The 26,199-nt window shown below is 46.7% G+C and overlaps 1 protein-coding gene across 1 annotated transcript; it reads left to right on the top strand.

Moving 5' to 3' along the window:
- Positions 1–81: 81 nt before the first annotated feature.
- LOC141474551 (beta-galactosidase-1-like protein 2) lies at positions 82–25,801 on the top strand. Its single transcript, XM_074162498.1, has 20 exons — positions 82–164; positions 3,173–3,232; positions 4,428–4,625; positions 5,209–5,277; positions 5,587–5,682; positions 7,083–7,191; positions 7,490–7,582; positions 10,401–10,482; positions 13,722–13,786; positions 16,034–16,118; positions 17,951–18,088; positions 18,744–18,824; positions 19,047–19,153; positions 19,543–19,689; positions 20,105–20,176; positions 20,797–20,875; positions 21,847–21,934; positions 23,520–23,634; positions 24,489–24,605; positions 25,076–25,801. The coding sequence occupies exons 1-20, from the start codon at positions 82–84 to the stop codon at positions 25,160–25,162; spliced, it is 1,971 nt and encodes a 656-aa protein (XP_074018599.1). The 3' UTR covers positions 25,163–25,801.
- Positions 25,802–26,199: the final 398 nt, after the last annotated feature.

Here is a 26,199-nt window from a genome sequence, read left to right as displayed (position 1 = left end):
TGGGGGGGCGGCGGCGCCGGCGGGCCGGGACCGGGGCCGGGACCGGGGCCGGGACCGGGACCGCGGCGGGGGGCGGCCGCCATGTGGCCGTGCGGCGGGCGGCGGCAGCGGCGGCTCGGGGGTGCCGCGCTCCTCCTCTTCGTGCTGTGGGTGCTGGTGCGCAGGTGAGAGCCGGCACGATCCCGTCGCGGCCCGGGAGCGGCGGGCGGGCGGGCGGGCTCCCCGGGGGCGGCGGGGCTGGAAGGGGCGGCCGGGCTTGGGTGGGTTCCGAGCCGCCCTCACCGGCGTTTGCTGCGGAGAGCGGCTGCGCTTGAATGGGAACGGGAGGAAATAGCTGGGGTGGGGGCGGGAAATAAAAAGGATAATTAACTTTGCGCTTCCCTCTGGCCGCCCGGGCAATTAATTAACGGCGATGCAATCAAAACGCCGCCTCTTCTCGGGAAGGAGCGCCGCTCCCCGGGACGGGAGCGTGGGAAGGACCGGGGAATCGCGCTGCCGCCCGGTGCAGAAAGGATTGAAAAGCTTTAAATAAACGTTGCGGCTCACATGGCCGCTGGACCCAACTCCTGGCTCCTGGCAGGAGGTAACGGGTACCGGGAGAGCCCTTTCCAGCCCCATGAATCAGGTTCCTGCCTTGGCCCCATGCTCTCCCTGCCGACCTTGGCTCTGGTGAGGCTTTTACATCATCGCGGCTCCGCTGGATGAGGCACGTTTGCAAAATCAATCCGGCACATCTCCCCCATCTCCGGAGCCAGAGCGTCGTTTCCAGCCTGGATCTCTCCCGTCGGCGGAGCAGCGTGGTACCCAGGGACCCGGGCTGCAGCGGGTGGTGGTGTCCACCTCCCCTTTCACAACCACGTTCCCCATCTTCTTCCCATCCCATCCGTACGCTCCAGGCCTATAGTCGTTCCTCCGTAGCCCACCTGTAGTAACCAGAAGTTCTTCAAGGCTCTAAGCTTGGTTTAGATCACGTTCGTTTTGGGGACGATGCTCTTTCCCAGAGGAGCGGGTCTCGTGTGGGAGCCAGAGGTGTTTTTGCACAGCAGCTTCTCCACACCAAGTGACGGCCGCCCTTCCATCCCTGGAGATAATATTCAGGCAAGGGAAGATGCAGTTATTTATTACCCCTCGGATCCTTTTAATGACTTGGGTATTTTGTAATGGGTTCTTAAATTCATAGTAGGAAGTTACTTGATCCTCAAAGCTGTAGAAAAGTCTTGATAAATCTCGGCTTAATTAGAAGCAGAATTCTTTTATAGCTGTTCCTGGGTTGGTGCCACATACGTTCTTAGCGGAGGATTATTGCAAACCGATATGTGATAAAAGCATAGAAGTCTGTCTCCTGTCAGAGCGTATCAGTAAAACTCCCTATCCCTTGGTACCCGGTGTTTTTCTCGCTGGTCGGGGGTCACCTGAGAATAACCTGTTCCACAAATGGCAGTGGTGGTTGTCCCAGCCCTGCTGAACGTGCACCTGGGGGGGGCTTCTCTGACCGACGCAGGACCTCGGTGGCCGCAAGACAGCGAGTCGGGAGGGAAGGCCACTCGAAGCTTTCACTTTTCTCTGGGCAGAGGAAGCCCAGAATAAACAGCAAAGCCCTCCGAGACAGGTCTAAGTAGGGTTTAGGGATTAACTCTCAAGTCCCTTGTCCTCTGAAGCGCGTCCTTTAGTATTGGCAAAGGGGGCTAATGGTCTCCATGCCTCTTCCCCTGGTTTGACTTTCTTTTTCTTTTCCATTAGCTTTTTCTCCCAGCTCTTCTGGGTGTGCGGGAGACCAATACCAAAGCTACCTCTCTTAGGCAGAGAGGACATCAGCTGGGTTTTGGTTTACGGGGATGAATGCCTTAGCGTGGCTCTCTGTTTTAACAGTTTAACTCCCACTTTCCTATTCCACTTGGAGCATTTTGCACTTCAACTTATATCTTACCCAAGACAGATCGTTTCATTAAGGACTCGCTTATCTAACCCATTTTCGAAGCTTCTGTTCTGGGCGAACTTGGTAATCTAATGCTATTTATTTTTTTTGCAAAAAAGAAAAAAAAAAAGAGACTTCCCTGAAGCAAGGAGGAAATGGCCACAGAGGGAAAAAGTAGGCCAGTAACCTTTAGCAAAAGGACAGAAAAAGATTCTTTGCAACTCTTGCTGGCATCATAGAAGTGAAGAAGAAATCTACTGGGAGCTACACATCGCTCTCGAGAGGAAGCACGGAGCCCCGGTGGGCTTTGAGCTGTGGAAATCCATCTCAGGGTAACAGGATGAAGCTCTGCTGAGTCACAGAAGTTTGGGGTTTTTTTTTTTTTTGAGAAGTCTCTTGAACAGATCCTTGTGAGAAATGTGGGTTTCAGGATATCCAGCGTAATATGTTGAAAAGATTGGGAGCCTGGGAGCTTCCTACCAGTCCTTCTGGGTGAGAAAAAACACTGGAGCCAGGGAGTTCTAAGGTAGGAAACTGTATGGAAAGTTGCCAACTAAGTTATGTCCAGGATTAAGAAGAGGAGCTTAAGCGATTTGTTTATTTTTATCTGGCTGTGCATGCTTCCTAAGTCCAGCCTCCTGAGTCCAGCCTCCCTTCTGGCACCAGTTAGCAGTACTGGTGCATGCAGGGGTGATTTAGGGCTTTATCTAGCTCAGAAACAGGTTGGAAACTTAGGTGTTTTCCAACCTAATCCTTAAAAAAATTAAAGTTTTGCGTCTCCAGACTCCTTTGAGCTTTCTGTCTCAGGCTTGACATCAAGCAATAGGAGCAGATACAGGTGCTGTGTTGGGATCTGATTTGCAAAAGAAGTAGTGCTAACAGAACAGAGGGGCAGGTATATCCTGCATGTGGATGGAGAACCACCTCCCTTGCTGGTAAAATTCATAGGAATTCCTTGGGAGCAATGCTTCTGCCTCACGTCATCATTCTCTGGCTGTACCTAAGTTTCTTGTGCAGATGAGCGTTTTTGATCCTATTCGGGCAGCCGCCCTTTAAATATGGCAGTTAGGTGTTTCGTGCTTATTTCTCCTCCTTTGAGCTGTGCTACCTTCATAAAAGCTCTGCTATTACCGCACCGTCTTTGGAATGGGATATGTTACTCCTTGCTCAGCGCTATTTTTGTAAATGGTTTGGCAATAAATGCACACGAATGCTCATTGAAGGCAGTGAGTATCTAATCTAGACTTCCTTTTCCAGGTATTACCCCTGCCTGCTGCCGGTTGTTTCAGAGCCCTGTGAAAATGCTGTGCTCTACAGGTACCCTCTGGGCTTGTCAGCCAGCCCGCCCAGTATCCTGCGAGTCTTAGATTTAGTTCCCTTGTAGTCTCCTTGTCTTGTGTCGGAGGGCAGGTAACCACAGCAGGCTCCTGGAGAGCAATCCCTGCAAGCCACGAGTTCCCAGGAGTCCTCACCCTCTGCTAAATCCTGCTCTACGTGTAGTCTAGAAAACAGCCGGAGGCTTAGGTTTTTCCCTCTTCTCCGAATGCGACGTTTCTCTCAAATGCGTGGGTCGCTCTTGCTTTCCCGAGCGGGGAATTCACCCCTGGCATCTGGCTGCGATAAGGTCTCAGAGGAACAAGCCGCTATTGTCTGAGGCTTTGTGTATTCAGAGCTGTGGAAGTGGGGTGGCCCGATGGAGGCAGAGTAACCGCTTTGGGTCTGCACTAGTTGATAATAAAATATTTTCTTGGTTCAGCCAAAACGAACTGGGGAGCCATGTAGGGCTTCAGGAAGTAGTTTCTTGCATGTAGGAACTGACCCAAGTGGAGCTGTGAGGGCATGAGTATTGAAGCTGCTAAGCATTTTGGAACCTGCTATCTCCTTCGCTCCGGTTCTTTTGGCAAATAACATATGAAGGGATTAATCTAAGCAGCAATGCAGGCAGAGATCAGTTTGTGGTGACAGCAGACCTCGTCTTTCCTGAGTGATGAACGTCGTCCGGGAGTTTTCTTTAAATTAAGGAGAAGGTTCTCCGTTCACAGTGAACAGGTGAGGGTTCTTTATTTTTTCCATGCACTGAGTTGGAAGGTATCGGAGACCACAAGACATGCAGGGTAGACATTCAGCCAGCCTATGTCATCTTACTGCAAAACAGGGAGATCTGAAATTTCATAAATTATGAAAGTGTTTGCCAGTGTCGTGAGAGAAAACTTCCCCGTCTTGGATTTTCAGCAAGTTAGTTTCATGGTCTGTGCCTGAGCAGTGCTATGTTTCAGTTGTAGAGAGCATTCGGCATGGAGGCTACTAGTGAAATGAAATATTAAAAACACACCTTGGGCAGATCTTCCATCTGTTTTATCGTCTTCTGAAAAATCTATATGACAAAGAGCATGGGTTACTTAGGAAGGTCGGAGCTGATCCTGCCAGGTAGGGTGAAAGGAGGAGCTTCTCGTGGGGGCACAGATTTCTTTACTTGAGACGGGATGCTCATACGTCTCTCTTTCTCTTCTAGGTTTAACTGGAGTGAGCTGATCCCTCTGCGGTTATGGGGGAGGACCCTAGGCCTGCAGACAGAAAACTCCCAGTTCCTGCTGGAAGGCATGCCTTTCCGCATATTTGGAGGTTCAATGCACTATTTCCGAGTCCCCAGGGAGTACTGGGAAGACCGAATGCTTAAGATGAAAGCGTGTGGCTTAAACACCCTCACGACGTAAGTGTCCCCACTCCCTGGGCTCTGTCACACGTACCTTTCAGCCTCTCCCCTCTTCCATAGTCCTTGGTGGGACTTTGTTGTTCGTTCCAGTGGGCCGTACCAGTGTCTTTCTGCCCCTGTTGTTATGAGAAAAGAGTAGACTCGGGTGTTCTGTAACCGACACGCGCTGCAGTATCCTCAAATACCGACTGGAACGGGTCTGTCAGATGTACCGGGAAGGTGCCTTCTTCACGCTGGCCCGATGAGGAAGGCTCTGAAACGGCCATTCAGCACAGCTCTGGTTTAGAAACCGCTCTGGTTTGGAGAATGGAGGATATACCTAGAGAGAGACCATGTCTGATGGGCTTGGGAAACTCGGGTATTCCAGAGTGCAGGAAAAGAGTCAACAAAGTAAGGACCTGTCAGAAAAATGAAACAAAGGCACAAATAACACGTAAATAGACACTTGTAACGTGTCCACGCGGCAATCTCTGGGTCTGTTACTGACTAACGAAGGGAGTGTATAGTTTTGTCTCTGTGCTTCACAAATACGGTGCCCTTTTCAGCCCTTCACCTCCCCTGCCCTCTCTCTGCATTCCAGGTACGTGCCGTGGAACCTTCATGAACAAGAAAGAGGGAAGTTTGACTTCAGTCGAAACCTGGATCTAGAGTATGTGATACAGACGGCTCTATTATTAAATATTCCTCTTTTGAGGGGAAGGGGGGGCGTGTCGGTTCTGGGTGAAGGTGTGATTTCCAGTTTCTGAAGCGATGTCGATACCTTGTGGAGACTTTCATTCCTTCCCCTGCTTTCTGCAGTCCTGGGAAATTACAGGTTTCTCACCAATCTGGTATAGTGGCTTCATCAAGCAATTTTCTTCTGGTTCTGGTCCCTAAATTTCCTGGCGATTGGTGTATTAGGAGCACGTGGAGTAGGGATTCTGCAGTCAGACAATAATCGTCCTGTCTGCATCTCTAGGGCCTTCCTTTCACTGGCAGCTAAAAATGGACTGTGGGTGATTCTGCGTCCTGGACCTTACATCTGCTCCGAATGGGACCTTGGTGGTCTGCCCAGGTAAGTGTGGAAGTACTTCAGTCGAGGCAAACGTTTGGGCAAACGTGGAAAAAAAAACAAACCCAAACCCCCTGATCATACAGTTGAGCCTCCTTCAAAGATACAGAATGGCTGGCTGGTTGATGGGGATATTTATTTTCTGTGTCCCCAAAGCAGGGAAGACACGTTATGTTACTGAGCTCTCCTAAGCAGTAGAGATAATAAGCCTGAAACCAGATTTGGTTTTGGAGTGGTTATTCTTTAGAATAATAATTGGGTTATGGCATAATGGCTACAGCAAGAAAATACAATTGAGGAAACCCATCTTCTATTGCTGTTGCAGCTTGACCCTCTGGATAATACAAATAGTGGTATTTGCAGCTTGATGTAAGAATTTGCTTCATCTCAGGTCCATTTTAAAAGTCCTACAAGAACGTATGTATTATGTGGCTGGCAGTAATAAAGACCCATAACTTTTCCAACCTCCTGTTGTGTTTTCTCCTGAAGCACACAGCTTGCTGATAAGAGGCTTGGAGAGCCGAGTTGAATATCTCAGCGTTGAGCCTTGCCTGGTTACTAGATCCCAGTGGAACCAGTGCCAGGTTACACACCGCTTGTTTTCTCCTCCTTCACAGAGCATAAACCTCAGTGGAGACGCTTGACAAAATTTGGGGATTATTTCTTTTAATCTTGTCATTTTTTCAGAATGCCCTGCATTTGGCATCGGAGAGTTCAGGTGCTGTGAAGGTGTGTCAGGGATTATTCTCATTTTAGAGATAAAGAGGCGCTTTTTTTTTTTTTGTAAGGCCACCATACAGCATACAGGAGATGAGTCTTTCAGACCTCAGGAAGCACTATTAATTAATGCCTCCTTTTCCAGAGACGAGGAAGGTACAAGCTTACTCTGCTTAAATTGTTCTAGCACCACATTGTTCTGCTCTTAAACAAATTGCCCTTTTCTGTGTTAACCCCAAACCAACGAACTCCATCTTGTAAGTCAGCAGTAGAAACCATGGGAACAATTACTGGAAGCTCTGTTCTGAGCGATGATTGGGGTTTTATGAGGAGGCACTCGGTCGTAGAGTGCCCTTGGGATGCAGGGATTCCAGAGTAACCTTTAGAGTGGTAAGTTTTAGCCTTTGAAATCTTACTGGGAAAGTTAATGAAATGAACTTAGGCCCAAAATACACAGCAAAAAGAAGGGGAGAAGTTTGGCAATTGCAATCTGGACTCGTGTAAAAGTGTGTCATTCACTGACTCACGATGCTGTCCGTCCCTGCACTGCAGGTTTAGCCAAGTGACACAGAAAGACAACGATTCGTGCCCAAATGTGACCTGATGTTGGTGGGTGGTGTTACCTCTGGCACCCTCTCTAGATGGGAGACTCCAATAGATTATTCTCTTTGCTGTTTTTCTCACAGTTGGCTACTGCAAGACCCAGAGATGCAGCTGAGGACGACGTACAAGGGCTTCACAGAAGCTGTGGATGCCTATTTTGATCATCTAATGCCTATTGTCGTCCCCCTCCAGGCAAGTCCGATCCGTTACCCTCTCTGTCCACAAGTGGGAACTGTCTGCACAGATGAGTGTGAGTTGTGTGTGGTGGAAGCGTTAACAAATCTACCAGCTTTGCTTTAGGAACTAGTACGGACCAGTAGTTGCCTGTGTCAGCTCTCCAGATCTGGCCATTTGATTATGCGTAGACTTTGGGAGGATGAGCTAAATCCATCTGAGACTCGTGTTATCTCTCCTGCAAGCCAGTGCCACTGTGATTTGGGTCCCTCTGATTAGAAATCACGGTGAACAACTTCCCTTTTGTCCCCAACAGTACAAGAAAGGAGGTCCCATCATTGCAGTCCAAGTGGAGAATGAATATGGTTCCTACGCCAAAGACCCACACTACATGACCTATGTTAAAAAGGTAATGTTGGCACATTGACTTGTTTCTGTGATGAATCTCTCTCCACCTTCCTTATGGCATTTTCTTTCTTCTGAGTGACTTTTGAGCATGGCTTCGGAAACGCTTGAAAGCGTCAGTGCGTAATCCAGCTGGATTTCCCTTGATGTTTCATCCTGGAAGGGAAGAGATGGCATATGACCCTCTCAGTACTGATAAGCCTGTGTTCTTATGTCTTCCAGAGAAGAGGGTGATAGGGAAATGGGGGACTATCTGTAATAGCTGGCCTTGAAGAAGCTCTCTCCTGCTGGTCCTGTTCTGCTTCTCTTGGATGACGTTAGAGAAAGGTTTCTCTTTGTCTCTGTTGACTTTCCTGGGAGGGAGGTTTATCTGAACAAGCCACCAGCACCCTCCTAAACTTGTGTAATCTGGAGCTCGGCATCAGACAGGTTAATTTGCTTAATGCCTCCCTCACCCTTGTCAAACAGAGACCAGACTGTGCCCTGGCTCCTGCCTCTGAACTGGGTGATAAAGAGTTGGCCAGTGCCCAAGGAGGCTGGGTTCTCCTGGTGGATCTAACGTGAGTCCGACCTCTTCCTTTGCCCCCAGTCCAATCGCAAGGCAGACCGTTAACGGGATCTGCACTATGTCTGACAAGGTTCGTTGTTTAATTTCTTCTCACTGGATGCTTAAAAGTGTTGCTGCACGTGAGAGAGGTTCCCCATCCAGTGGCGTGTACGTGCTGTGAATTTTACGTTCTCTAAAGCATTATCAGATCTTTCTGAAGCCCTTTGGGTACCCCAGCTTTGCCCTGAGCACCCCGAGGTTAGCTCTGGCTCAGGCTGTTCTATTGCTCAAGGTATAGAGAGGCTCCTCTCCAAATAAATCGTGTGGCAGGAGCCTTAATCTGCTTAGTGCAGGAGCAGACACCACTCTGACTCCATCTCCTGGAGTGATGTAACGTTGCTTATGAAGCGTACGTACGAAAAAGTTAAAGAGTTAATTGCCAATCTGAGCTGATAATGTCCAAAATGCCTGTTATATCCATGTAGTTCCCCTCCCCATGTCCCACCGGTGGCAAACATAGAAGCAAATGGCTTCCAGAGCGCTTAAGGAATGGGCCATGGAGACTCTTGTATCCGAAGAGCGTGCAGACTCGGTGCTTGCTTTTCCATATCTCAGCCACGAAAGAGCTTGTGATGTTTCACAGACTTGTCAGAACAGATAATGTTTCCTTGCCAGGTCTGTGGGTGTATTTTTGCCATGCTGTTTCGTCATGTTCTGGTATTGTGTGCAACTTACATCTGAGGATGTATATTATAGCGATTAGAGACGAAAACGTGGGAGAGCAGGATTTGCAGGGCTTCCTTTTTTGGTTGGAGTGGGATCTAATGTGAGGTGGAGCTCCTGGTTTGAGCTTTGAATGTGGCAAGGTGATTAATTCACATCTAGCATCTATGTCAATGTCGCAATCTTCCTGGAATTAATATACCCATTAAACCCCCCCATAACTCACACAAAACCTGAAATCCCTGTCTTTTATCTCAATCTTCCAAAAGGTTTAGGCCACGAAAGGGTGTGTTGACACCTCCCTCCCCAGACGTGAGCTGGGATTAGTGGAGCCCACACCTGGGGCTGCCTCAGCCGCTGTTTCTATTCCTGGTTTCTCTGCTGCACCCTGAAACCCTGTAACACATCTCGATGCCTGGCAGCTCTCTGCCGTTTCTCCATTTTCCACTTGGAGGGGAAGAAATTTAGTATTAAGGCAGTGCTCCAAGAATTATCTTAATAAAATATGTTAGAAATTCCCGTTTCCTCAGTAGCTGAATTTTAGGTACCATAAAAAAAAATTAGGTACCAGCATCTGTCCAGGTATCAATTTAGTGATGATAGTGATAAATTAACCAGGTTGCCCTAACTCTGAATTGGGTTTGGCTTTAAACTCTGTGTTGTAATGTTTCTCTAAGGTAGCCTGTGTGATGCGCTCTGTGTGTGTAGGCATGTGCGATACGCCAAGGATTATTTAAACACCCAGCAGGCATTAACTAGTTGGTGCCCACGACGTGGGTAGCTCCTGTACGAGCTGATGTGTCTTTATCACCATTTTAGAGTTAGTAATTTAGAATTAAGAGACTGAAGGCTTGTTTTCAAAGCTCCTTGAAGCTGAAGGAGTGACTTCCCATGCAGGTAGAGTGCAAAAGGGTTAATTTGTAACTAGGATTTCCTAATCTTTCCTTCAAACATCAACCACTGTTCTGTAAAAAAACAAATATAAGGGAAGAATCCTAACAGGAAGAATCTTGTGTGTGCGTGTGCATTTTAAAAACCTTGGAGTGCTATTCCATACACTGCTGTGGTATTGAAGAGCCAGTAAATTCGTTTAGACTTGACTATTTAAGAACATATCTACCTGAGCTGTCCTGTGGGTCCATTCACCGGCAAACCAGGGATTTCCTCCTTTCAGCTTCCAGCGTTAGACCGTCAGGAAGGGCAAGCTGCTGTTCTTTTTCTTCTTCCACCTCAAGCCTTCTTTGGATGCTATTTATTAAACTGATGCCAGGAGAAGGAGAGGATAAGATCTTGAAGCTTGATGCATCAGTGAGAAACCGATCCAGCTTTCTAAAACAAAATAAGATCTTTCTGCTGTCTTTTAAGCTGGAAAAAGTAGGCGGGGAAGCTTCAGGAGGAGTGGGAGATACCACAGGAATAATATTTCTTGCCAAGCCACGACCAGTTCCAAGCTATCCCCAGAGAAGGTGATAATGTACTTTAATGCTTTAATATCCTGACACATACCGAACCGGGGCTATTAACACAATGGCTTTTCCTCTTTTTAATTTAGGCGCTGTTAAACAGGGGGATTGTGGAACTGTTAATGACCTCCGACAACAAGAACGGGCTCTCGTTTGGCTTAGTGGAAGGAGGTAGGTGCTGGTAGGAGAGCAAGGTAAGGCTGAGATCTTTGTCTGATGAAACAGGCAAAGAATGTGGTGCCTTGGAATGAGAAAAATGAAGAAAATGGTGCCTTTGAACGTGAGCAGTAGGTTTCATTCACTAACATGAACTGTTTTCGGGTTGTGGCGCTTCAGCCACAGAGGAGGGACCCCCTTACTGGATGGAATACACCCAGAACAAACCCAGTCCCTTCCCAGAAAGGTTTAAAGTGTGGGGTTTTTTTTTGTTTGGTTGGGTTTTTTTTTTTTTTTTTTTTTTTTTTTTAGAGTGGTAGCAGGATTGTTCCATGGGGAAGCAGCCTCTCTGCTTTCAAGGACATTAAGCCCGTGCAGACTAAACACCTTGCTGCCTCCTGTCTGTATTGGGCGTCTGTACTTCCCAAGAGGTTGGGCAAGAGATGGCAGCACCTTACGTTTCTTGGTATTTCCACCAGATTAAGAGGCTGAAAATACTACTTCTTATTGCTATATTTGAATATATATTACACAAGTACCTCGGCAATCACTAATAGTAATAATTTACTCTTAAGATACCTGCTTTGCAATTGAAAAGAGAAGAAAAAAAAAAAAAGTCCCTCAAAACCTAGATTCTGAAGTCTACCGTGCTGTAAGTTGAGCAGTAGTTTGTGGGGCAGCCCTGTCCTCTCATCGAGCTTGCTCTGGGGTAAAAAATCATAGAATACCAGGTTGGAATGGACCTCAGGGATCATCTGGTCCAGCCTTTCTTGGCAAAAGCAGTTTGGACAAGGTGGCCCAGCACCCTGTCTGGCTGAAAGGAGGGTGTCGGATGTGCATAACGCAAAAGGGTGTCCATTTTCCCTTTCCCTTTTAAAAAATGTAATTCTGTTAAGTGTTTAAAAATGCTGCGTAGCACCCCTCCTGCTTTTCCCTGGGAGGAAATGGAGGTATAGCTGTTTTGAGTTCCACTGTGCCCCAGAGCTGACTGTTTGGGGCGTAGTGTGATATTGGTTTTTCAGATTTCCAGCCCCAGTTCAGCTGAGATTTACGGTGTACGTGGCCTCTGCTCTCTCCCGTGGCTCTGCCAGTTGCCTGCCTGAGTAGTAATTGCTTCCCCGAATGAAGCGTTTGCAGGGGGCAAGCCTTTGAGTGCTCCTGTCATCGCTGAGTCGTAAATAATGTTAATTTTCTAATCTCAGGCATGGAGATGATTAAAGGGAAAGAGTTTTGCCTCCTTTTTTTTTCTTCCTCTTGTTTTTATATGGCAGCATAAGAGGGAAGAATTCAAGAACTCTGAAGTCCATGGGTCTTCACCAGTACGATGGTCTTCTCAGTTGTATTTTTTCGCTGTGCAGCAGTTTCCAGCCTTGACCATGTAGAGTCACTCTCTCCCTGCCGTCGAGCTGACACGCAGAAGAGCTGGTGTGGAAATCCCTCACCACCTTCGGTGGCAATGTTTGCTGCCTCGGAGCTCCTTCTCCTTTGGAGTTGTCTTTTCCGGCGTGTTGCGCGCCGAGAGCTCTTTGATACCAATTTGCCTTTTAGGTGTCACAACAATCTGCTCATTAGAGTCAACGTGTCGAGTAGTCAGAGGCGTGGAATAACTAGGGCTCAAAGCAGTTGTAGCAGAAAGGGGGTTATGAAAGCGCAGAAGGAGAGAGAACAAAACCCACTGTAGAAATGCTTGAGAAAATGAGAGAGAAGACTCCGTACTGGAGTTGAAAATGCAGTGATTCTGTGATTTTTGTTCATTCTGTTCATCAGGGGCGTAAGGATTTCTTTCCCAGAAGCATTTGTAGGTTCCTGTTTTTGCCAGGAGCCGTCAGTCTGGTTCTTAGCAGAGAACGCTGTTGCAGAAGGACCCGAGACTGCACGTTTTCAGGGGATGAGGAAAGCTTTTGTTATCGTGGGTCCCTTCATGCTCATAGAGGCATGTCCCATGCTGTAGGGGGAAAAAACCTCCATCGGTCTTGGAGTGCCTATGCCAGCTCCTCCGGTTCTCCTCCCTTCTTGGGCACAGAGGCAAGAATCCCAAGCTGGGTGGCTCTAATCTGACAAAATAAAAACTCCAGTTTCCCTCCCGGCCATGGCTGAAGCCCCGCGGTGGGAACTCGCGTGTATGTGAAAACTGCCTCCCGTGGAAAGGAGGAAAGAGGCTTTGGGCACTGGTTCTCCACACTTTTACACCGTGTTCAACGCTGTGCTGTTAATGAGGAGCAGAATTGGGCACGTTTGCCTTCTGGATTGCCAACTACTGTATTACATCAGTGCTAAGTCCATGTTTTATTTTGTTCCCTCACCGTGTTTGCCTGTGCCAAATTCTTCAGCTCAGCACACTCCATAGGCCAGCCTATTAAAATCAAGGTATAAATAGTGAGAGGCGAGCTTTTGCTTCTCTAAATATTCTGTTTGAAGTGCTCTGACACAACTGGGGCTGGATTTGATACCAGGTCTCTTGTAAGAAGTCAGTTTTGAATACAGAATGGTATCGTTGCTCCTGCATTGTCGAAGTTTCCTGGGAGAAATGTCATCAGTGTGACCGAGGGTCACAAAAAATGGTGTAAAAGTACAAAAATGGTTCAAACGTGTAGCAGGGGCTGGGACACTGATGCCAGATTAGTGTCTTCTTGTGCATCAGCTCCTGCAGACGGATCTCTGAAGATCACGCAGGGACTTTTCGCTGTACCAGCAGCGCACGCAAACTAGTTGCTGGTTCCCCCATGCTGCACGGGGCAGAACCATAGATAAGTCTTCCAATTACCATTTCTATCCGCTTCACTCGTCCTGCGGTTTCTCTCACCCACCCCCACAGACATGACAAGCGCTAAGATATTGCCTGGGTAGTGATTCCCGCAGCTCAAGCCTGGGAGATCAGTGTGGCATCTAGATACGACTTTCTAATAATAAGTTTGCCTTTATGTGGTGCCTTTTATCTGAGGATCTCCAAGTGCTTTACAGCCTCTAATTAAAGCTTGTGACACCCCGTGAGCTGCTCTGATGCTCTCTCTTTCTAGTATCTCTGAACATCAGAGCTAAAAAGATGGCCTGCAAATATTCCACTGTGTGCTGCGGTCCAGTTAGATTCTCCATACGAAGTGAAGACTTTGATGGGAAATTTCCGAGGAGCTTGTATTGGTGGTTCAGATGTTCCAGGTCCCCCTGAGCTTGTGCTGGGTTGATGCCTAAGGAGATGGTCCCCGAGGCATTTTGCACGTGTCTAAACTAATAAAAACTTTTTCTTTACCCAATAGCACTGGCCACTGTGAACTTTCAGAAACTGGAACCTGGGCTACTGAAATATCTGGACACGGTGCAGGTAAGGTGCAGAAAAACTTTGTTCACCTCTGATTTTCCAGGGCAGCATTAGAAGTGAAGCACTGATAGTCTGCTTTGGGTTTATGTGTTGGTTTGTTGTTGGGTTTTTTTTATTTGAACAAACATTTGGGCTTCCTTCCCATTAGGCCAAATCCTTCTGGAATCAGTACTTAGGATGATTTTTCTGGGAAGGTTTTAAGTATGATGTTACCTAGCACCTTCTTCAGGGCTTCCCATTTGGCTGTGGCCTGTGCTCAGCTGTTAGGGGTTGGATTTCTTCACACTTTCAAGTATTGAGATACCCAGTAACATCCTACTTTGCAATTGTCAGACGTCGCTCCTGGAGTTCTATCCTCTTTTCCCCAAACTCTTTGACCCTGATGCTGTGGATGCCGTCAAGAGGATGTTTGAAAACTGTAGTCCTCAAACGCTGGGTGCTGATCTGCTGCAAGGATACCATGTGATGGGGATTTCAGTCATCTCCAGTACCTCATATTTGGTGTAGATATGTAAAGTTGTATTAACACCCCGCTGTACAGAAGAGAGTATTGGCCCCACTAGACATTTGGTCCTATTTCTGCCAGGACCTGCAGCAAAACCGATGAGAGGAACACATTGATTTCAGACCCGCTTTCAGAGGAACTTCACAAAACACCTTCCAGACTCCCGGGCTCCCCTTGCCTTCTCAGCAGCCCAGCCCACCTGGCATTTAACAGTGCTCACTGCGGAAAAGCATTCAAATTTAGTGTGTCGCTTCAGCATGTTTAACCCTCTGCGCTGTCGGAGATGTGAATCAGGAGAAGGGCATTGCCTAATGACCACTTGATGCCAAAAGTACCTTGATTGTGTGATGGGGGAGTAGTGAGGGAAGAACGAGTTCTGTTTTCTAGCAACAGGTCCTCTCTCTCTTTGCGTCATCTGTCCTCTTCTTGCTCCGGATGTCAGCCCGGAAAGATGGGAACAACTGATATCTGCCCCTGGCCGTGATCAGTTCTCTTCTGATCTCTTCCTTTGGCTTTTGCCTGGACTATGAAAGGAAACCTTGCCGCTGGTGCGCTGAACGTTGGATCCCACCACTTCAATTTGTTTTCTTTTTCTGTACAGGCAAAAGGGGCTTTTGCCTTCTTTAGGTCTTACAAAATTCCCCGAACCCTGCAAATGAAGAGAAGGCAGCACCTTCCCCACCAGCTGAATACATAAATGTAATATGGCCCAATAAAAGCAGCTCCTCCTTTGCCACACTTATTAATTACAAGATAGGAAGCCTGTCATTCATGTTTGTAAGGATTATGAAGCTATGTTCTCTTTTCCTTGTACGGCCTCGTATTCCAGAGGGTGATAAAACTCCTTCTTTGACTAATTTACTGGGGATGGGTTGATTAAACGTATTTCTAAGAGCTGGTCTGAACCTGGAACCGTGAGATTATTACAGGCACCTGTGGTTGTTCTCTCCTAATGAAACACGAGTTTCTTTAATGCCACTTACCTCGGCCATTTCATGTGGCATCAGATAAAGCCCCCGACAAATAAAGGGCAAAACTGCCTTGACTAGAAATAAATACCAGGAGGAGGGAGCACCAGCTGGGCTGAAGATATGTCGTCCTCTCCGGTGTGACGGGGCCAGGTGGAATTCTACAGGAGCTAAGGGAGCTGGCACACGGTGACGAACGGGAAGCAATTGCTCTGTGCGCAGAACCTTTTTAATGAAGACCTAATTCCTGCAAAGGCTAATTCTTTCCTGCCAACACCATATGCGGCATTAAAAAGGCATTAAGCCGCTAAGGTCTGCTGTTCCTACCTTGGCAAGCATTGGCTGCAGCGCACCTGCAAACTCTCAGCTGGCAGCGGCGTGGCTGATAAGCAGACATTTATAAATGTGTATTTCTAGCAGAAGCCAAACAGTGACAGTTGGTTTTGGGTTTTGTTTTTTTTTTTTTTTTTTGCTACAGCTCTACCAAACAACGATATCCAGAACCGTGTGGCATCACCTGATTGTGTGCCGTGGTGTTTACCTAGCGGGGTACTTCTCGGCTTTGGTTGCCTGTTCTGGGCGTTGCTGGCCCACAGCATCTCATTCCTCACTGGTTCAGAGCTCCTGAGTTGCCTTTTTTTAATGCTGACTTGAGAATAAAATGCTCTTGTAAACCATGTGGCCAAACTGCACTCAAACGATGCTTCTCTAGAAAACAGGGATGAGAGCAAGACTGCCCTGTCTCCGTGTTAACTCTTTGGTTTTGTTTTCATACAGAAAGATCAGCCCAAGATGGTGATGGAGTACTGGACGGGATGGTTTGATAACTGGGGAGGCCCTCACTATGTCTTTGATGCGGACGGTGAGCACCAGATACTGTTCTTGTACACAGGGGGGTGTTTATTCTGAGGTTCAACAAGGCCAAGTGCCGGGTCCTGCCCTTGGGTCCCACCAACCCCAATGCAGGGCTACAGGCTTGGGGCAGAGTGGCTGGAGCTGCCCGGCAGAACAGGACCTGGGGGTGTTGGTTGACTGTCGGCTGAACACGAGCCAGCAGTGTGCCCAGGTGGCCATGAAGGCCAACAGCATCCTGGCCTGTCTCAGGAACAGCGTGGTGAGTAGGACTCAGGAGGTGATCGTCCCCCTGTCCTGGGCACTGGTGAGGCCCCACCTCGAGGGCTGTGTCCAGTTTTGGGCCCCTCACCACAAAAAAGACATTGAGGTGCTGGAGCGGGTCCGGAGAAGGGCAATGGAGCTGGTGAGGGGTCTGGTCTTATGAGGAGAGGCTGGGGGAGCTGGGGGTGTTCAGTCTAGAGAAAAGGAGAATGAGGGGAGACCTTCTCGCTCTCTCCAACTCCCTGAAAGGAGGGTGTAGCCGGGGGGGGTCGGTCTCTTCTCCCAAGTCACAGGCGATGGGACAAGAGGAACAGCCTCAAGTTGCCCCAGGGGAGGTTCAGGTTGGATATTAGGAAAAATTTTTACGCTGAAAGGGTTATTAAGCCTTGGAATGGGCTGCCCAGGGCAGTGGTTGAGGCACCATCCCTGGAGGTGTTCAAAAGACGGGTTGACATAGTGCTTAGAGACATGGTTCAGTGATGGTTTTTATCAGAGTTAGGTTGATGGTTGGACTAGATGATCTTAAAGGTCCCTTCCAACCCAGACAATTCTATGATTCTATTGCTCGGCAAACGGGCATGGAAAAACGACATACAACTTTTCCACGTTTTCTGTCCTGCTGTGACTTTTGCTTTGTGTGAGTCTTTGTCAGTGAGTAATCTCTCAGTCAGGGGGTCATGTTGCCATGCCTTGGATTTTCTTTAGTAGCGTTAGTAAATAGCAGCTCTTTTTTAAAAAAAAAAATATATTGGCCTTTTATTCCTTGAAAAGGGACTCTATGGGGTGTGCAGAGAGCCAAACATCTTAAGATATTAATGTCAACGTGTCATAAGGCCTCTTGCTACTCTATGTTGATTTTAAAAATGCAGCCCAGTGATTTAAATCATCTCTTTCACCTCCTGAGGTCACCTCAATCCCGTGAAGACTTTATGTGTATTTTGTAAAATGTCACGAGTTTTGTGAAACCTCCATCATAACGATGTTACCTGTCTAGTGATTAAACACTCCTCATTAAGAGAGGATCATTTTACCTTTTGTGGGAATATGGTGAATTTAAGCCTCTTACTTTCAGAAGGTGCTATACTTGCATCATTTTTTTTTTTTCCTTGTTTAAAAGCTCATTAGGAAGGAAGACTAGTACTAAAAAAACCCCAACAACCCCAAAACCTCCAGGGCATCTAAAATACAGTGAAAACAGCTATATAAGACTATTTTAAAGACTATTTTATTGACTCTCTCCTCCTGCAGTTGTCTAGGTAATTGGGTCATTGGTGTGTTGAGTTTAGGAGTCTGATTGAGTAGTCCTTGCTTAAAAGGAAAATTCCTGCTCAAATACGCGAGCTTTACCCTTTTCACCTATAGGAGGGGTGTATTTGAATGTATCCCTATGTCCCACTGTGTCAGTAGACGTGCTGCCCTTCCCGAGGGCAACATTCAAATCACGAGAGGAATGGCTGTAATCGCACAGCGTGACTGACTGACAAGGACCAGAACGTGTGTGTCTGCTTTGAATGCCTGGGAGAATGTCAGCCAAGGTCCCTGCTCGGTGGCCTTCCTGGCACTGCCCTTCCTTTGCAGAAATGGTGAATACCGTCGCGAGCATCCTCAAATCGGGAGCATCCATCAACCTCTACATGTTTCACGGAGGCACCAACTTCGGCTTCATGAACGGTGCGTTGGAGGCTGATGAGTACAAGTCAGATGTCACCAGTTACGGTGAGTTTTCTTTCACGGCTTTGCCCGTTCACCTGTTGTGAGAGAGCAGCTCAGACAACCCTTTGGGCTCGTTACAGTTGAAGCATTGAGACGTGATCAGTACAACCACTGTGTCGTGGAGAGACGAGTTGGAACACAGCTCAGAAGCCTGTCTAAAAGGGGGCTTAAGTTGGTGTTTCCTATTTCCAGACCCATTCCAGGACGTGGAGGATCCCCTCATTCTGAACTGGGAATAGAAGTCGCAGCTGATGGTTTTGCTTCGTGTTTTCTCTGTGATGGCTCTTGTTTCTAGGGAAAGGTGGTGATCCAAGATAATAATTCTGGTTTTTAATCTTACCAAGTCAAATTGTACCATAAGCTCTTTTCATCCCAACAGCCCTTTGTTAAAATTGTTAATTGTTGACTTTATCCTGTGTGAAATTCTGGATAAGTGCAAATTAGGTCTCTAGAAGTACGTTGCTCCTCAGTGAGTGGCTCTTCTCCAAATTAAGCTTGTCTGGCTACATTCACACAGATAAAAGCGTACAGGTTTCCATAATCCAGACTCTGCCAAGAAAATTGTGTCTTGGGCTTGTACTTCTTTGATGACAGTGTACACGAAGGCTGTCCCAGAGCTGCTGTATGTTTTTTAAAACATATGTGCTTCTTTTTTCAGATTATGACGCCGTGCTGACAGAGGCTGGAGACTACACATCCAAATTTTTCAAGCTCCGACAGCTCTTCAGCATGATCATTGGTAATTAAAAACCCAAGAACCAAAATACTGCTCCGCCTACGGTGTTAAATCAGAGACTTGTTTAAACTGGCGCTTCTGCTGGAGCCCTGAGACTCTGGCTGGGTACTTTTTCTAAAAGATGGGAGGGAGGACCAAAGGAGGTCTGGAGGGGGCTTAAATCTGTGTTGGATTTTTGCATCTGGGATAGTTGCTCCATCTTTCTCTTTCTTTTTTGCATCACAGGGCAGCCTCTTCCTCTCCCTCCCATGATTGAAAGCAAGGCATCATATGGTGCAATCCTGTTGCATCAATATATCTCTCTCTGGGATGTGTTACCATCTCTTTTACAGGTATTACTACCAATTTTCGTGTATCTCAGTACTAAAAGGCATCACCTCGGAGGTGGAAAAGGCAATTAATGCACTGGCGTGTTATCCCATGAGGATAAGGTTGGGGAATGTTTTGTCAGGGATATGCAAAGGAGGCAAATCTTTTATCTCACCTTTTTTACTCCGACTTCTCTTCTCTTGGAGTTCCAGTTTTGCAAGTCCTTGACTCCCTTTTCTGGTATTTTGTCTTCGTTGCTGTAGCTTCCATAGAGGCATAGGGTGGAAGAGACCTCTCAGAGGGAAAGCTAACCTGTGGCAGAGTGGAACGCCTATCTTAAACGAATTGCCTCGATGTGGCCTGTCAATTATGAGAGACCACTTCCATCAGTAAATTTGTTTCTCCTTTGCAGCCCATTAAGTCAGAGCTTCCCATTAACATGGAGAATCTGCATCTAAATGATAGCAGTGGGCAGTCCTACGGATACGTGCTCTACGAGACTGTCATATTTGGTGGTGGACATCTGCATTCAAGGGACCACATCCGTGACCGAGCCCAGGTAAAGGAGCAGAGGACAACTGTGACCAGCTCCGGTCAGATGTCAGTGCTTCGGTCGTGGCAGTTAAGCAGGAAATGGGTCAACCACGAGGAAAATGTGACGTTTTAGATTAGAAGTATGATTTGCTCTTTTCAGTTCTCAGCTAAGCCCCAACCCTTATCATTTGTAAATCAGCTCGAGGTTCCTGCCTACTAAAACTTATAATTTAAACATCAGAATATTGAATGTTCTGAGAAATGTTGTGATTTTTTTTCCCACCTAGACAGACTCAGCGACACAGTTACGGACACTGAGTTAGTTCTAGTTTCAAGTAGAGACAGTTTCCTCCCCAGATACAACGTCAGTAACCTATGGAACACATGATTATAGTATAATTGATGAGAAATTGCTCTCTTCCTTGTGCCCTGTTCTGCAGGTGTTTGTTAACACCATGTACGTTGGCGAGCTGGACTACAACACAGTGGAGCTCTCCCTTCCCGAAGGACAGGTAACTAATTGGGGATTGCTCCCACAATAGTTCGTGGATAACAGGACCAAGGCCGCTGAAGAGGCGTAGCTCTCAAGAAGGCACCTCCCACTTAATCCATTTAACTAGCTGGTACGGTAACCTGACGCAGGGAACAGTCGTTATACCCTAATTAGACTCTATTTCACTAGTGAAATCCAGCGTGATTTCACTGCCAAGTCATTATTTGTGATTGAGAAGTGGGTTTTGAATATTTTTCCATGGACAACGTTCAAGTCAGTGTAGTCCTTGCTGCACAAAATAAACAGCCTTCCTTCCACACCCACAAACTGTAGACATCGAGTACCGGTACCCTGTTTGTGCCGGCTAAGTCCGTGTAGGCTTCATCTTCCTCAGCACAAAGCAGGTTTTAAGGGAGTTTGGGGGCTTTTGCACCTTTTGGGTCTCAAATGGAACGAGGGGGGAATGTCTCTCTTTAGCTCTGAGAGTAGCCTTACCCTGGGAGAAGTTGGCAATAATTGGTGCTACCTCCCTTCTTAAACACCTCTACTGACCTCTCTTAACCAAGGTTACAGCTGATACAGCACATGCCACGCGCTGGTCCGGCTGATGCTCTTCCCTTTTTTTTTTCCTTTCTACAGGGATTCAGGCAGTTAAGACTCTTGGTAGAGAACCGCGGTCGCGTCAATTATGGCCTGGCATTGAACGAACAGAGGAAAGGTAAGTTAAGGCTTCTGATTTTACAGGGGTACAACTAAACCCAAGGCCATCAATGGATCTTACTCCGCTCTAGATTTGCTCGGTGATGTTCGGGTACCCTTTCTCTTGCTCTTTGAGCGTGTTACTTCACAGGGAAAGAAGGAAAATAACCTTTTTTTTAATCTGTGTTTTTCCCTGGGGGTTTGATATCGGAGGATCACAACTTTTAAAAAGTCACGCAGTATCAGGAGGAATGAATTGCATCCTGTTGAGCAGAATTTACTGAAATGTTCAAGTCTATCACACACAACTGAGGACCTGAAGGAGGTCGAAACCCCAGGATTCTATTTTATTGGGGAACTGTGTGTAAAAACTATACAAAATTGACTAATGGAGTTAGGCACATGACTGTAGTAATTTTATTTTACTGCGGAAGAGGCACATAAAGCCTCTGTGCTGCTTGGGCAGCCTCAACTGCAGCCCTGTAATTAGGAGGCTGGATTAGGAGCCGGGCTGCTACATGGAGAATAACTTTATCTACCAAGAGAGCGCTAAAGTTAAATTACTTATTAAGGTGTCTTAAGATCCTTGGATGAAAAGCACGGGATCAGCACTGGACATCAGCGCTTGCCCGTGTTATATTTTGCTAGAGAAGTAACTGATCTACTGCTTTAGAGAAAACCTATGCGTGGACAGCTAACTAAAAAACCCAACAATAACAACAAAACCCCATCTGCTGCGTGTGCCAGGGATGTTTTCTGCTTGGAGGGTGTTTAACGGCGTTGGGGAGTTGAAGCAAAGGAGAGAGCGGAGAGGCCAAAGTCTAGTAAATGTTCCCCACTCAATCTGGATGAGCAATGGGACCATATGGACTCTAATTCCACTGCAGAACGTGGCTGCTTTCCATCTCCTGCTGTTCCTCGCATCCAAATAGGAAAATCTATCAACTTTAGCTGTTTTTCAACTCTTCATTACCCACATTGCTCTTGCAGGCCTAATTGGTGACGTCTTCTTGAATAAAGCCCCCTTGAGGAACTTCAAGATTTACAGTTTGGAGATGAAACCTGGCTTCATGAAAAGGTTTGTGGGATTTAAAAGGTTTTTTTCTTCCTCATTTGAAACTAAGTGTTTTACCAGCAGTATGGAATCTAATAGGCGACAGTTAAATGTATCGGAAAGGCAGCACGAGGTGAAAGTAGGTAGCTGGATTTTTGCACTGAGAAGTTTCTTGCTGATACCTTTGCCCAAAATAGTGCAGAAAACGGTGGCACTTTATCGATACCGTTATTTAGGGATGAAAGGTATTCCCGCTGTGGAGGATTTAAAGGCTTCCTCACAGCCTGTTCGATCGAGTAGGTAAAAGCGTGCCTTACCCAAAGGGGTGGGTCGCAGCACACCCACACGTTGGAGAAGTTTGTGCCTTTCTTGAAATCAGAAATATAGCTGATATACTTAGTAATTCAAACTCGCAAGGGACGGAGTAATTCTAGGAAGCTACTAATAGTACATTAACAAGTCCAGATGGCTTCCTCTGTTTGAAGTTATTTTGCTTTAATTCAAGAAAGGCTGAAAAAGAAATGCAGCAGGGGTAAGTCAAGGAGCCTCTGTTGGTAGATGTAGAAAACCTTAGCAAATATTTAAGGCAGCAAATGCCCTGTGGACTCTGGCCACGATCCAGAGAGCCTATTTTCAGTTGTGTTGCATCCCCCAAGACATCACAGCTCCCACATTTTATGTAGGAAGGAGAGAGAGAATTAAACTCCCAGTTAAACTGAAATGGCTTTTAAAAGAAAAAAAAAAAGAAGTATATATTTTGAAATTTCTAAGGACAATCTTAACAGGTGCTGGGGGGCTTGAAGGATTATTATTGATGGGGAAACTCGCGGAACCTTTGACTGCTGGGTTTTAGAAGAATATTTCCAACAAAGAACATTAAAGCGAGGGAACTGCCAGGCCCAAACAAAAGCAAGATTAGTCAACGCTACAATCCCTTACTGGCAATTGACCAGTAGCAATGAAAGGCAATCAGCTTACAGTCGCTGCGTGGGAGGATGGAGCGCATGGCGTTGGGAAAGGAATTGTCGTAGGCTTTTAGTTGAATAATTTAGTAGCAGTCAAGCTGCAGTGGATCAATAACTTCCCTGAATCCAAAAGATGGAGTTAGGAAGGTCGGAAGGAACACGTTCTGGCAGAAGTTGAAGGTTTCTGTGGGACTTCTACACTCCTTATTTTCTTGCTCCCAAAGTGTTGCCACAGGTAAGAACTGTCCCTAAGGTCAGATTGTCCCTAGACCCTGGACCCTAAGGTCCAGATTGTCCCTAATTACTGCAGACTTGCAGGGATGTGTTCGTGTTCCTCCACAGGAACACAAGCAGGAATGTCTGGTTTGAATCCTATCAATTCCGCAGGTTTCCCTTTAGCCTGTGCGTTGAAAGCATTGAAAGCTTGTACCGTGGCACTGTCATATCTGAAGGAGGGTGGGCACTTCAGCAGCAAACGTGAAGCAGAGATGTTCACGTTGCTGTGAAGTGTTAGAGATGGGGATAGCCCCATATATCCTTTTCTTGTACCGGAGGCTGGCCTCTCAGTGACGTGGCAAGCGTAGGGTAATGAAGCCCGGGATGTGCTTCCCTGCTGTGACCTGTGCTGGGTCGCTCTCTTGCAGCTTGCGGCACACCACGGGATGGAGCGCGGTCCCGGATTACTTTGTCGGTCCAGCTTTTTTTCGCGGAAGGCTGTGGATAGAGCATCAGCCACAGGACACTTTCTTGAAGCTACAGGTAAGTCCTTTTTTTTTTTTTTTTCTCCCCCCCCCCCCCCCCCCCCCTTCTATTTGTTCTTGACTCAGATTTTTAAACAGCTGGTTAGAGAGACGCTTGTTCAGTCTGTGGTGGTCCTGATGAGGAAAAAAAAAGGGCAATACCAACCCCTCTAGTGAACAGTTAGTCTTCTTTATTGACATACAAATGCTATTTCTTTTCTAGTTGCGGAGGAGTAATGGGCTCAAAAAAGAAAGGAGGCGCTAGTTTTATCCCTCCCTCCTCCACGTCATAGGGAAAGAGTCACTTCTTTGTAGACGTGGCATGAGAGTTAGTGTTCATGTGTTCATGTCTTCCTTCTGGGGAAGATTTGCCGCTCTTGCATAGAACTTAACGACGAGATATTAAGTATTACTAAACCTCTCCTCCTATTTCAGTGCCTTAGAGCCAAGGTTCATGCCAATCCTGACTGTACTGCCCACTTGGCCATTTATGCTTTGTTGTAAATTATGCTCGTCAGTGGCAATGCAGTATTTCTATCACCTGGGAAATAGGTGAGGAGAAATATTCTGTGCTTGGGAAGAAACAAAGATATGTCTGTTCAGAAGGACGAAGTTTCCGGTACAAGCACGAATCATGAATTGCACATTTTTGAAAGCTTTATCCTTTTAATTAGTACATTAAGGATAACTCCTGTTCAACAGGGCTTACTTAAATGTTCAGGGCTTCAGGGAGTTGCACGGGGCAAGCAAGCAGAAAACCTGCAGAAAGTGGCCAGAAAGAATGCGAGTGTGAAAGTAGTCGTGGTTTCCCGTGGGGACGCTAACGAGGCAATACAGCTGCATCAGTAATTCCCTGTGCTGTCCTGATTCTAGGGCTGGGAAAAAGGAGTTGTGTTTGTCAATGGTAAGAACTTGGGCCGCTACTGGAAAATTGGACCTCAGGAAACGCTATACCTTCCTGGCCCCTGGTTATGGAAAGGGAGCAATGAGGTGAGAGGCTTTGGTGGGATTTCTCTTTGCTTGTTTGTATTATCAAAGATTCTGCTCTGAGTTGTGTCCCAAAGAGCTAGACATATACAGTATATTAATTACCTTTCTCTAGCTGAAAACCAGCACAATAGGGAGGAAGGAGACTGTTATCTCCTAAGATCTGTGAAAATTTAGCTGCTGTAAAGCTGACGATGGCTCTGACGACCATTAAGGCCTGATGAGGATGGCAGCTAAACTTCAAAGCACTGCATCAAGTTCAAAATCAAGACAAACCTGATTTGGTGCTTGTTCATTTTCTGCATCATGTGGTGCTGAAGAAGAATCACAGTTACTGTTCAGACTCATATTGATTGATCTCTTTAAATGGTGCTTCCTTCCCCTGCTGTGATCGTATGCCTTTTCCTCCTAAACGTATCTAAAGTAACTCAGCCTTTGTATGAAGGAACTTTCTATCTCCCTCTCTCCTGCAGATCGTTATTTTTGAAGAACGCACTGCAGGACGCATAATACAATCTGTCGACATCCCTTATTTAGGAAGGACCCAGTACGTGGACTGACGAGAGCTTCTTTCCCATGTTTGGTTCATCTTGACTATTCCTGGTTGCATGTCTGGGGACGCCATGGCCCAGGCCCTTGGGCACGTTATTTTCCACTAGAGCCAGGTAAAGGATTTGCTCTTCGGCAGTGAGTTCGGAAGAGAGAATGGGCCCCGAAGGAACCAGAGTCCGTTCTTTCATAAATGGATGCGGAAGCTCATCTCCCTGCACGACTGAGGACCCACAGCTTGGCTGGCTGCGCATGATGTTATGGACCGTCTGGGGAATGTGGGGGAGTAAAATGTTGCTGGAGGCAGGAGAGAGAGAGAGAGAGAGAGAAAGAACTGAAGTCATCTGAACTGAACGCTGAGCTCAGCTCTCCAGTGACTTTCAAAATATGTTATTACTGGCCTCCTCGTTTTTATAATTAGATAGGGAGAAAATAGTCGGTGAACATGTGAGTAACCAGGTGGGGAAAACCATTTTGTTGCGCCTCCAGGCAGAATTTAGCAACTCGCTCTGCAGAGAGGCCATTACTTGTTCACTTGTTGGAAGCTGAGTTGGTTGTCAAATGACTTTAATTGGAGGTTTTTTTCCAAGCCGTTTTACTACAGAGGTTGTCTCTCTCTCAAAAAGGCAAAAAAGAAGTTTTACAAAGTGAAATGTGTTTTGTCCTCTATCAAATAGATCTTTCTGTTTCAGGCCAGGCAGGAATGAGAACTTCCCAGGAGGAGAAAAGGACTCTTCCAGTCATCCCTCCACCCCTGCTCTCACCGTGAAGCACCGAAAGATGAATTTCCCCCTTGTGAAATGAGCAGGGATGAGGTTGTGGTTGGGGAAGAAGCAAAGGGGTTGCACACGTAGTTGCAAACGGGAGAGCACATCTGTACTTTCTAGTTCAACCTGCAGTGAAATGTTGGGATCTTGGGTCCTATTTTCTTTTTTCTTTTTTTGTCCCTCAAAACAGAAACACAGAATTTAGGAAAATATGACATTTTTTTTTAACTCACCAGCTCCGCGGTCACTGAGGAGCTGCCGTCTTTTTAGGCAGAGGAAGA

Source organism: Numenius arquata, chromosome 22 (genome assembly GCF_964106895.1).
Source record: "Numenius arquata chromosome 22, bNumArq3.hap1.1, whole genome shotgun sequence".
Classification (NCBI taxonomy): domain Eukaryota; kingdom Metazoa; phylum Chordata; class Aves; order Charadriiformes; family Scolopacidae; genus Numenius; species Numenius arquata.
Note: the sequence above shows the minus strand (reverse complement) of the source record. Positions and strands in the feature narration are given on the sequence as shown.